This window comes from Gossypium raimondii, chromosome 3 (assembly GCF_025698545.1).
Source record: "Gossypium raimondii isolate GPD5lz chromosome 3, ASM2569854v1, whole genome shotgun sequence".
Taxonomy (NCBI): domain Eukaryota; kingdom Viridiplantae; phylum Streptophyta; class Magnoliopsida; order Malvales; family Malvaceae; genus Gossypium; species Gossypium raimondii.
The window spans coordinates 62,352,498-62,365,814 of record NC_068567.1 but is presented as its reverse complement, the minus strand read 5'-3'; the positions used below and the strand labels follow the sequence as shown (position 1 = coordinate 62,365,814).

Below are 13,317 nucleotides of genomic sequence, written 5' to 3'. Positions count from 1 at the left end.
ATCAAAATTTACTTACCATTCTATGATTTTCTCAATGTGGGGACCAAACAATTGAATCCCAAATAAATTCCTTTTCCAATTTTTTTTACTCTGCCATCTATTATTATACATGTCAAAAAGATGATTGGCTAATTATTTATTGCTTCTTGAATACATTAAGTTCTTGGGAATTTGTTGTAGTGGAGGCCGAGTTATGGGGTATTTTTGAGGGTTTATTTTTCTGTTAAAGTAAGGATTTGATAGAGTGTTGATAAGTACAGATAATATTCCAAGAAACTCGAACTCAGCCTTAGTTAGACGAATTCATCAACTGTTGGAAAAGACAATATATTGGCGTATCCTACATATGCCCAAAGAAAAAAATAAAATTGCGGGTTTCCTAGCAAAAATGGATCATAATAATGAAGACATCTTACTTCTATTTGAACAACCTCCTTTAGGTGTTTCGGTTTAAGACTTTGTAAACTCTTTGTTTTGTTTTATTTCCGCTAAAAAAAGGAGATTATATTAAATATATTCACGAGTTGTTCGAGACCCGATATTCGCAATTATACGCATGGGTCTTGCAGTTCCATCATATGCGACTTAATCCAGTTTGTTGGTTTTAGTCTAGATAATACCAGTTCTTGTTCCAGTCATATTGTAATGATTTGATTCTACTTTATGATTCCTCAAACAGTCTATGTTGTAATAGATACTTGTGATTATTTAGACATGTATTTGTTGTACTTGTAATACTTTAAAAAAAATGATATGTTTGATGTTATTAAATTGGATTCAGATAACGAATTTTTCATTTTAACCAATCCGACTCAAATAAGAACAATAAAACGAGATTCTTGAATTAACTAAACAATAACATGATTTTTTTTTTTAAAAATTTGGCAATGGGGCAACTCTACTTTGTTTTATTTTTTTGCTGCCTATGTGGTCCATTCTTGTTAATGGGACACATCAATGCCACCAGTATGACACTAAAAGTTGATAACTACTTAACTTAAAATATGAAAAACAATGTTGCTTGTCACATTTTATTTTATTTTCAAAATGAGGATTGAGATCCCAAAAAAAGATACACAAACTTTAAAAAATAAATTGAATGTAGTGATTGATATTATAATATTTTAGTATAGTTATTTTATGAGTAAATTTGAATTATATTATTTAATTCCATGTTTATAATATTTTTATTATTTAATTGTAACTCAAAATAATTTAAAGCACAAAATTTATTAAAAACTTCAAGGAATTAAAATGTTTATATAAACTTGATTAAATTTAAAATACAATCTTATCGAATTATTAATTAGGAGTAATATTTGATAATCAGTGATGGAATTTTTAACTCTACAAGCGATTTAAGAAACTGTCAAATACTTTTAATTAATATTTTAAAAAATAAAAAAAACTGAATAAATAGAACACATAATAATTTCTTAAACCCGCTTGTGGAGTTAAATTTTTTTACCTCTAGTATATTAAATAATATACCCACTAATAATACTTTATCAAACTTATAATTTTTGAATATTAATCTCATTATAGGTTCATAATATATGTTCTTTTTGGTACAATGCCTAGAACTATCCTAGCCCCTCTTCAATCCTTAAATAGGAGGATAATGCACTTCAGCACACTCAAACCTACGCCCTCCTACATCGACAATAACATCGATAAACTTGTAATTAAATTCGGGGTGTGTGATTGAACCCAAATTTTGTTTTGCATGCCATGTGCTACCTTTCTAACTTTTTTATTATTTTTATACAAAACTATTTTAATACCACCACTATTTTAAATACAAACTCATATGTTGCCAATTAAGGCTAATAATAATTCATTAATTGTTTGTGATGCCCATAATTTAATTAAAATTATTAAACTAGTGAATGATGTAATATAAATTATTTTTTATGTTATTATCATATTATCATTTAAAATTTAATTCAATTTAAATTTCAAAATCCAAACAACTTCAGTATTTTTACCGTAAATTTCATACATTTTAAATTAATAATACTGAAATATAATATTCCAAGTATACTTATTTTTTTAATTTTTATGATTTTTTAAATATTTATTGACATGACATGTAAGAAAAATAGTATTATGTCAACGTAAAATACATGTTAGTTACCACGTGGGTTGTCATGCCAATAGTGTTAAAATAATTAATGTTTTAGCCAACATTTTGTTGATTTTTTTAAAAAGATTAATGGTTAAATTTATCATTATGCTTTTAAATTTTAAATTTGTAGGTAAAAGTATTATGGAGGCTCTTGTACTAGAAGTTTAATTGCATTTTATCCGCTATACTAAAAATATGGATAAATTAGTCCCTATACATTAAATCAGAGAGCAAATTGGTCCTGTATATCAACATGAGGTACACATAACATGATATGTGTCATTGTAGACAATACTCTGTTAACTTCACCCATTTTTAATAGTACAAAAGGACAAAATTTTTAATGAAAATAATAAAATTTTTGAGTAAAATGAATAAAACGCCTCTGCTACTTTTACTAAATTTGTACTAATTGAATAAATAATTTAATCTGTGAAGAAATCCATCAATCCCATACTCTTTCTTTTTCCGTGTCACGTGGGGAGGATCCAATGGTTAATATAAATAAAAATAGGGAAAAAGAAGTGTAATTAAAATTATTTTTAATAATCTTCGAAAATTTTATGCAGTAAATATTCATAGAAAAGTTACATTATTTTAATTAATAAATTTAATAGTTACTATTTAAATTAGGATTAAAATTTTCAAAATATCATAAGGACTAAAATGAGTAAATAATACAAGAATTAATAACAGAATTTGACTAGCTACAATTTAAATTTTTTTTATAGGTTCTCTTTTTGATGCAATACCTAAAACTACTCATAGTCCCTGTGCTTCAGCGCATTCGAGCCTACGTCTTTCTGCATTGACAACAATATCGATACTAATCGAGTTAGGACTCAATCAACATCTGCAATTTAATTTTAAAATTTATGAATAATGTTAAGGTTTATTTTAAATAAATAAAAAAAATTGAATTGTGAGGTATGGTTTAATTGATGGACATGTTACTTTTAAATCACATTCTTACAGTTAAGTAACTATAAAGAGCATGTGCAAAGCATTATTAGTGTGGATGTGTTTGTCAAATCCAAAATCTTGACAAGGTTTGTTTAGTCAGAAAATTTTATTATTAAATTAAAAAGTAGGTCCTTTCATTTTCATATTAATATCATAAGATTTTCAGTTATTTATGGTAAGCTTATGAAAAGTGCCCAATTCAGAATCTAACTTATAAAATAAACCAAATGTTTCCTTCATGGGATGGTTGATTTCACCTTCACCACAAAGGAATACCTCAATTTAAATCATTTACAAAAGGGTAAAATGTACTATAAGTCTCTGTAATTTTTCGATATTTGGAATTTAGTCCTTCTTTGTTTTTTTTTGGGGTTAAATTTAGATTTATTACAACATTTTTCAATTACATTGTTACCAATCGAGTGTTTTCTGTTTTATTTCAAAGTTAATTACGAGTTTAAATCATTTTGGGTTTGAGTTAATTTTTCAATTCATATTATTTTTAAACCTCGATTTTATTTAAAAATTCCACCCCAAACTTGACTATGAAGTAACAGTTTTCATCAACTCTAAAATGTCTAATAATATTTTAGTGTAATATATTAATTTTTAAAATATAATTAAAAAAAATAAAGTTACCACCCCTAATAACATATAAATTTTCAAGGCGGAAGCGGGAAATTGTCAAAACACAAAACTTTCTTTCAACCCAAACAAGAATTTTCCCACTCATTATCCAGAAATAGAAAAAGAATAAAAATTTTCATTCCTTTTTAACCAAATGACGTGACTTTCATTCTCCAATACTAATAACTATGCTATTAATTAAGTAAAAAGAGAAATTAATATTTATCATTTGTTTGATTTGATTTAATAACGGTCCAGCAATGTACACACACCGACGCACACAAAAAAGGCACAGTTCGAGAAAAGAGTTGTTTTTCCATCTCTTTCTTTTGTCTTTTTTCTACTTTCTGTTCATGTTTACAAACCGACGATACACTCCTCGCTGTCACACACACAAAAAGATTCTCTCTTTCTTTTTCCTTTTCTTTCTCATCATTCACTGAAATTTTCCCCAGAAACAATCACTATTATCATGTTTTTCTGTTTCCTACATTTGAATTAGATACTAAGCTTTGTTGGGTCGTTTTTTTTTCTTTTGGAGTTATGGGATGCTCTAGTTCCAAGTTAGATGATTTACCAGCAGTTTCTCTTTGTAGAGAAAGATGTAGTTTTCTAGATGAAGCGATTCAACAAAGATTTGCTTTAGCTGAGGCTCATGTTGCTTATTTTGCTTCTTTGAAGTTGTTTGGTCAGTCTTTGAATAGTTTTATTGAGTATGATCCGGAAGCCTCTTTAGAGGCGCCTCCGCCGCCTTCTCCGCCGTCTGATAAAGATAAAGCGGTGGATCAGGTTGACGGTGGGTCGAGTTCACCGAAAAAGAATGTTGTTTCTCACCGCCATTCTCATTCAAATTCTGGGTCTCATCTACAGTTCCATTCCGATTCAGATGAGGATGATTCCGGTGCGTCTTTGCATCATTCGGGTCATTCTTCACCTTTACACGACGGCGGCGGCGGTGGTCATATAGAGTATATTCACCAAAATTATCCCAATTATGGAGGTTTTGAATCTGGGTCATTTCCAAATGGGTTTATGCATATGAATTTCATGAAGAAACAGCCAATGCCGTCTATTGTTTATGAACAAAGGCCTATGAATCCAGAGACTGTTTATATGGGTGAATCTTCATCTCCTTCTTCTTATTATCCTTATTTTAATGATAATCCTAGTTCATACCTTAATCCGGGTTACCGAAATTACGGTGGTTTCAGTAATTATTCTTCTTATCCGGCGCCTGGTTATGATTCTTCACTGCAACAGCCGTCGACAGCGGCGGTGGGGGCTGTGGCGTCATCCTCCAAACCACCGCCGCCTCCACCTTCACCTCCCAGAGCTTCAGCTTGGGATTTTTTGAACCCTTTTGAGATTTATGAGAACTACAATCGTCCTTATACACCAAGTAGGGATTCAAGGGAGGTAAGGGAAGAGGAAGGGATACCTGATTTAGAAGATGAAGATTATCTACATGAAGCAGTTAAAGAAGTGCATGGAGGCGGCGGTGGCAGTGGCGGCAGCGGTGGCGGCAGCGGTGGCGGGTATTCGAAGTCTCCGGTCGAAGCCGAAGATGGGAAAGTTGCAAGTAATGAAGCAGAGGCGGCGAGGCAGAGTGATGGGATGGAAAATGAGAGAGTGGAATATGAAGTTCATGTGGTGGATAAGAAAGTTGTGGACAATGAGAGGGCCGAGGAATGTGGCAATGGATCAGGAACCGTTCCGAGGAATGCTTTCGAGGTGGCTAAAGAGATAGAGGTTCAGTTCGTGAGAGCTTCGGAGTCGGCCAATGAAATTGCCAAGCTGCTCGAAGTCGGAACACTTCATTATCAGCACAAACATGGTAATTGTGGACTAGAAAGTGTAGATTTTTAGGTAATAGTAAGTGTTAATGCTAAATCTCGGATTTTCGCTATGAAACAGGTTCGAAGATGTTGCTCCTAGTTCAGCCATCTTTAACCGATAACACCGATCCAGCTTTACTAGACTTCGATGAAGAATTGGCTAGGAAACCGAAAAGCCTTTCCTCTACTTTGCAAAAGTTGTATCTTTGGGAAAAAAAGCTCTATAATGAAGTAAAGGTATATATATGGATTGTGTCTTGATATGCATTGCCCTGTTCTTTTTATGTGCTGTATTACCTTTTTGATGTTCATTAACTCGAAGTTTCATATGCAATGCAGGCCGAGGAGAAGATACGGGTAGCTTATGACAAGAAATCCCGTAAGTTGAAACGACTTGATGAACGGGGTGCTGAAGCTACTAAAGTTGATTCAACCCGGAATATAATCAGGAGCCTATCTACAAAGTTACGAATTGCAATTCAAGTTGTTGATAAGATATCCGTGACAATCAATAAGATCAGGGATGATGAACTATGGCCGCTGCTCAATGAACTGATTGAAGGGTAAACAGCTTTTCATTAGCTTATACATATATATGGTGGCACGCAGCTTACATTTGTCTCATGTCGTTTCCTCGTAATTCTTTTCACCAGGTTAAGCAGAATGTGGAAATGTATGCTCAAATGCCATCGAAATCAGTATGAGGTGATCAGAGAAGCCAAAGCTTTAGGTTCTATTGGATCGCGCAAAAAGCTCAGCGATGACCATCTTACAGCTACATTACAGCTCGAGCATGAACTTATTAGTTGGGCTCTAAGATTCTCTCGTTGGATAGGTGCACAAAAGGGTTACGTCAGGGCTTTGAATAATTGGCTTTTGAAATGTCTTTACTATGAACCCGAAGTGACCGATGATGGAATAGCTCCATTTTCACCTAGTCGGGTTGGTGCACCACTCATATTTGTAATATGTAATCAATGGTCACAAACAATGGATAGAATATCAGAACGGGAAGTGGTTAATTCGATGCGGATTTTTGCTATGAGTCTGTTCCAACTTTGGGAACACGATAAATCAGAAATGCATCGGAGAATGATGACTAATAAGGATTTAGAGAGACGGGGTATGAATCTGGATAGAGAGGATCAAAAGTTACAAAAAGAGATCCAAGCATTGGATAAACAAATGGTTTTGGTCTCTGGAGATGGTAATAGTCTGTCAGTTTCTGGACATGTCGTGTATCAGAGCGAGACTAGTAGTGGTAATTTGCAGGGGAGCTTACAGCGTATTTTTGAGGCAATGGAAAAGTTCAGTTCGGAGTCTTCTAAAGCTTATGAGGAGCTTTTGCAACGTGTTGAAGAAAGAACTGGTCAAGAACGTGAAAGAGTTTCATAGGGCTGTAAAATGAAATAAACTACGAGAAACGAAGCTAAGAGGTTGGTTAGACTGGTACAGTAACGCACAATTCGGCTCGGGTGATGAGGGAAATAAGAAGGGAGCAAACCATGGGGTCATTAATGTTGCTCGGTGATGTGGATCGCAAAGCCTTCCAAAACCATCAAAGCTTGCCAAGAGCTAGAGAAGTAAGAACAACTCACGGTGTTGCAAAATCTCATTCAAAATCGCAACTCATTGCATTCTTTTCAACTCAACAGCATCGTGCACCGTCTTCCATCGAAAGAAATTCGGGCATGAACCATTGGAGTAAGCTTCTCCTCCACAATTTTTGCATGATCAAAGAGTTCTTTTTTTTATAAATATAGGGTTGTTTTTCGTGAGCGTTTTAAGAGTGAATGCAAGTTAAGAATGCTCATACACGGTCAAACGTTGTACTATTTATCTCTTTTTCATATTAAATTGAATTATGTCCATTGTTGTGCCCTGCAAATTGCAAGCAACTTCAATAACATATGGTGTTTATAACAAAAGCGAAAATGAATTCTGTACATTGTAACTTTATAGCGTGTGTAATTCACTGTCAGTATATAGGTTTATATAGATATATACACTGACAGTATATTATATACGAGGCTGTATTCATGCTGCTGATTACTAGAGTTATAAATCATTGGTTCATTTTCCTATAATTCTCTCTGCACCTTTAGCATCATTTAGTAGGTAAGAATCTGAAATCTGCCAGAGCCATTATATACACACAAATACACACATATATATGTGTGCGCGCGCGTGTGTCCTGGCCACAGCGGAGCAATGCGGGAAGCAAGCCGGTGGTGCTCTGTAAAGGAGGCTTATGTTGTAGCAAATGGGGTTGGTGTGGCTCCACTGACGATTACTGCCTCAAGGAAAAATGCCAAGTAATTGCACCAGAGATGACATTGGCAGTGGTGGCGGTGGTTTGAGAAACTGGTGGTGCACTTGTAGAAAACGATTCTAGCTGCTATGCTGTTAACTTCTACACCTATGATGGTTTCTTAGCAGCCACTTTGCAGCAACCGGTGATAATGAGGCTCGGAAAAGGGAAGTTGCTGCTTTCTTAGGCCAAACTTCCCACAAAACTACTGGTAATTTTGTCTAGCTTTTCCGAAGTACAGAAATCAAAACATTAAAGTATCATTTTTAACAAGTATTTTGATGATTTCTGTAGGTGGATGGGACACCGCACTCGGTGATTAGATATTGCCATAAAAAGAAATAGGTTGCCCTGCAGGTTATTGCAACGAAGACTCTAATTATCCCGGTGGCTGAGGTCCCATGCAACTTTCATGGTAACTTCATCACTTTTCTATGGTAATAAAAAAAACTTGGTTTTTTTATTGACATTGCTTAGGGAATGACATTTGATATCCATAGGAATTATATAACTATGGCCAGTTTGGCAAATCCATAGGACGAAAGGACAAGCTTTTACGACACCTTGACCTGCTAAAAACGAATGTTACCATGTCCTCTGGTTCTAGATGACAACTGCAATCATCGAAGCCTTCTTGCCACGATGTGATTATCGGAATTTGGCAAGGTGACGGAGAAGGTGAACTTCAGGGGTATGGTGTGATCACGAATATTATCAATGGCGGCTTGGAATGCGGTGATGGTGATCCATACAATGGGGTAGAGGATGGCATTGGGTTCTATAATTATGCATATTATTATGTGATAATATTCTATGACATCAATTATGCATACTGGGCTAATTCTTTCAAGAGAAATTGAGAAATTTTCGAAACCTCATTCGTTGAGCAGCTGATCGAGCTTTCAAACAATGGAAGGTATTTTGTCTCCCGTACAGCGTGCCTTAAGAGATTGCTTGAAGATGCCTAATCTCATAATCGGGAGCACATCAATTGGTGATATAACTTGCAAGACTCGTGAGAGAGGTATCAGTGTGGGGCATAACATTAATTAAGAAAATCACCTAACCTACGTATACCTTTTAGTTTTTGCTATAGTTCACACATCTTGAAGGGGTCTCTTTATAAGCTTCTCCTCGATTAGAGAGTCAATTATTATCGTATCTTGCCATAATAACCTTGCTAGCTCTGGTTTTAGGATATAGTCAGTTTACCAAACACCAACCTTTTCAAAAAAATTTTGAGCGTTGGAATAAAATTATGTATTTTTATGAGAATTAAAATGTAATTTCACTATTGTACTAACTTATATCTTTATAATTTTTTAAAAGATTAAATTAAAATTTTACCATTTTTGAAAGATCAAAGTATAATTTGATTATCTATTAACTTATAATTTTATAAATTTTAGAAGGTTAAAAGTGTTACCTTTCATTTTAGGGGAGCCTTGCCTTACCTTTGCTAGCCACCGTGTGTTGTCCCAATTGAACGTATAGTATAGTTTGATTGACGTATAAATTTATCATTTGATGAACTTGATTAATTAGATGTATACGAGGGCTGACCAAAATAGTACAATTACAGTTTTATGCTTTTAGCCCCTCCTAAACTTTAATGATTCAATTTAATCCATTTAGCCCTTTAGTAAATTAAATATTCATTTTTAGCCCATTAATAACTCAATTTAAGCTACTTTAACACAATATTTTTAGCTTTCATCATCTAGAAGTTTTAATTTTATCTTATATTCTCTCCCCCAAAAAAAAAAAGAGAGGGTAAAATATATTATATATATGGTCCCAAGAAGCTTAATTGTTTCCAGCTACATCCCAAATTTATTAACCAATGATATTTCTTGTTAACTATTTCTGATCGTGGTAGAAGAAAGGTGAAATGGGGTAAAATGATCCGTTTTTGTATTAAAAATTAGATTGTATTTGTTCTCTTTATTTAAAATATGAGTAAATTAATTTCTGTACGCTAGATCAAAGAGCAAATTAATCTTTTCTGTTTAAATTTTCATAACTGTTAAAAACGAACGTGGCTGATGGAATAATAAGATAGTTACACGTAACATGTCACGTGTACATACCAACATACATGGACCAATCATTCAAAATCTTTAAAAATTCTTATTAAGCCCCTCAAAATTGTTTTTAACCATCTTTAAATTCTGTTGTTTTTAATGAAATATATGTGTTTAAATTGATCTAATTGGACTGAAAGATTTGAATTTAATATATAAATTTTAAGAAGTTATAAACACAATTTTAAGTACATTTAGAATTGTAATTATAAATAATATATTCGAATAATTATAATCAGAATCAACGATCACAAAATACAATCGAAATGATACTCATAATATATGTGAACATGATTCACAAATGGTGAGGCTTAAATAAAAATTAAATCTGAAGAGAATCCACATGTGATTTACATGAGGTGGGACTTGAACTTAAGATCAGGGGCAAAGCCAGAGGAGGCAGGTAAGGGTTCTACTAAAATTTCCCCTTTAGACCCTTGAGTACTTGCAAAGTCTTAAGTTAATTTAATACTAAAATTGTATTTTAGCTCCCTCCTGAAATTTAAAATTAAATCATGCCCTCTCCAACAACAAAAAAAAATTAGTTTAATCCCTTGAAAATTGTATTTACATTAATACAATGATGAAAATTTGGCCCTTCCAGAAAAGGTTTTGGCTTTGCCCTTACTTAAAATCTAAAAATTCTCAAAATTTCAACCTTACTATTAAGTCGAGGCCTATTCATAGTCAAATTTAATATTTAGAAACGCTAATCAAGATTGATTGAACTTGATTGAATTTATTAAGAAAAACATCGTCTTTCCCGGCCCCCTTTTTTGTTATTTTCCTTATAGCAATTTATATTTATCAAGCTTAAGTTAAAAGAAAAACTAAGCAATTATTATTAGGGTTAAATTTAGTTCGGTTCGATTAATTTTTTAAAATTTTAAATCCTTCATGATAATTCAGTTTGATTTGTTTCTCGATTTTTAATACTAAATTTAGGTTGGCTTTATTCTTTTCAACTTTATTTTAACTTTATGACTTTGAGATAATACATTGAATTTTAATTTAGCATGTGTTTTGGTTTTTCAAAGGATAGTTAAAGGATTTGTAATCTTTTTGGATACTAAAATTATAGATCACACAAATTAACAAAATTTATGTCCAAAAAGTCAAAATAATTAAATAGCTTAACATGGTTGAATGAGTTTGAGTTTTAGGAATGAAAAGCAATGTTGAGAGAGCTTTGTTTATCTTTTAGAGATCTGACTCGATTTAACTGTAAATTACAAATACATATCCAAGGACCTTAACCCCGCACACAAAAATGGCAAATTATCATTTTAGTCTCTTTAAATTTCTTTTAGGGGGCCACATACAAAAGAATTTATATGCAAAGAGCCCAAATTTATTGACTAACGAGCGAAATATTATTAAAAAAATAAAAAAATTAGGCAGTCTACGCATGTTAGACGTGTCCAACATTTTTGTAATAATTGATTGTCCTGTGTTGGATGAGAATCCGAAACCAGCCAGCGCCACGTTCTGATATTTGTCGAACATTTTCAATAATATTGGGCTAAATTCCGATATTATCCATCGGCAAAACAAAACTCTATATATGTAACCATATCCTCTCGCATTTCATCACAAATCTACGTACATTTGCAATAATGAGATTACATACGTTGTTATTTTCTTCATTGTTTTTATCCTATGCGGTGGTTCTAGCCACAGCTGTGCAATGTGGTGAGGAAGCCGGTGGTGCTTTATGTCCTGGTGGCATATGTTGTAGCAGATGGGGCTATTGTGGCACCACTGACAGCTACTGCCTCGAGGAAAATGGTTGTCAACTTAATTGCACTGATGGTGACTCTGGTGGTGGTGGCGGTGGCGGTGGCGGCGGAGGAGGCGGTGGCAGCAGCGGTGACGGTGGTGCACTTGGTGACATTATATCGAGTGAACTGTTTGAAGAGATGCTGCCATATAGGAACGATCCTCGTTGCCCAGCCGCTAACTTCTACACCTACGATGCTTTCATAGCTGCCGCAAAGTTGTATCCGGACTTTGCGGCGACCGGGGATAACGACACTCGGAAAAGGGAAGTTGCTGCTTTCTTAGGCCAAACTTCCCACGAAACTACTGGTAATTAATTTGTCTTATAGCTTTTCGGAAGTACAGAAATATAAACATTCGTGTATCATATATATATATATTTAACGAGTAAAATGATGATCTGCGTAGGTGGATGGGACGGTGCACCCGGTGGTCGATATGCATGGGGATATTGCTTCAATGAGGAAGTAGGTTGCCCTGCAGGTTATTGCGAATATAACCCAAATTATCCATGTTATCCTGGTGTAAACTATTGTGGCCGCGGTCCCATGCAACTTTCTTGGTAAATTCATACTGCCATCTTTCTACTTTTAAGATATCACATTAGTTTAAAATATGTTAGGGAATAAAATAGGTTTTGATTAATCATTTATAAAATATATTAATATGAAGTTTAAATCTGGCTTAGCTTGGCCATTAACACCTCTTACATCTTGTAGGGTTGTTATACCATCTATGGTCATTAGACAAAAACTTATTTTGTTGACACTGCTATAAAATGAAAATGGAATTTGACATGGCAGGAACTATAACTATGGCCAATTTGGAGAATCCATAGGACAGAAGGAGGAGCTTTTACAACACCCTGAGGTGCTGAAAACCAATGTTACATTGTCCTTCATGTCTGCTTTCTGGTTCTGGATGACTGCACAACCCCCGAAGCCATCGTGCCACAGTGTGATCACCGGAGAGTGGATACCTTCCGCTAACGACGTAGCCGCTGGTCGGCTTCCAGGGTACGGTGTGACCACAAATATTATCAATGGCGGCTTGGAATGTGGTCATGGTCCAGACTCTAGGGTAGAGAGTCGAATTAAGTTCTATGAAAGGTACTGTGACATTCTTGGAGTTAGCTATGGCCCCGACCTTGATTGCTACAATCAGAGGCCTTTCAGCTGGGGCCTCTTAGTGGAGTCTATATAGCTTACGGTGTCTGAATAGTAGATAAGCAGTTTCTGCATTGAAATAAAAAAGACATAGAACAGTGTTGTTCTTGTTGCTATATATATATATGGACAATGTGTTCTATGCTTAATTATGTCAAAGTTGCTGTGTTTTAAATTTTATGTAAGCTTTAGCAGAAGCATATAATAAAATTTATGCTTAATCCTTAATTTATTACATTAATAATGTTTTGCGTCATTTAACTTAATTTTTTTCCTTTGACAGAATGATTTATTATCTTTCCATCTATTCAAAGATTTTATTATAGTGGGATTTTGTGATATTCTTTTAAATCATTAGTTGAAAAAAAAGAAACATCAATCCACGGTTGGTTATGCGATGTAGGATTTGTATTAAGAAACGTAA

At 34.0% G+C, this 13,317-nt stretch overlaps 2 protein-coding genes and 1 pseudogene across 2 annotated transcripts; all 3 read left to right on the top strand.

Annotated features, from left to right (window-relative positions):
- The first annotated feature begins 4,007 nt into the window (after window positions 1-4,007).
- Window positions 4,008-7,441, top strand: LOC105795440 (protein ALTERED PHOSPHATE STARVATION RESPONSE 1). The gene is made up of 4 exons (XM_012625059.2): window positions 4,008-5,552; window positions 5,633-5,790; window positions 5,893-6,116; window positions 6,207-7,441. Exons 1-4 carry the CDS (start codon window positions 4,262-4,264, stop codon window positions 6,946-6,948), a joined length of 2,415 nt encoding a protein of 804 aa, XP_012480513.1. The 5' UTR covers window positions 4,008-4,261; the 3' UTR covers window positions 6,949-7,441.
- A 285-nt stretch (window positions 7,442-7,726) lies between these two features.
- LOC105796049 (endochitinase-like) lies at window positions 7,727-9,213 on the top strand (annotated as a pseudogene).
- A 2,307-nt stretch (window positions 9,214-11,520) lies between these two features.
- LOC105795441 (endochitinase) lies at window positions 11,521-13,121 on the top strand. The gene is made up of 3 exons (XM_012625060.2): window positions 11,521-12,036; window positions 12,136-12,289; window positions 12,531-13,121. Exons 1-3 carry the CDS (start codon window positions 11,565-11,567, stop codon window positions 12,928-12,930), a joined length of 1,026 nt encoding a protein of 341 aa, XP_012480514.1. The 5' UTR covers window positions 11,521-11,564; the 3' UTR covers window positions 12,931-13,121.
- The last annotated feature ends 196 nt before the right edge of the window (window positions 13,122-13,317 follow it).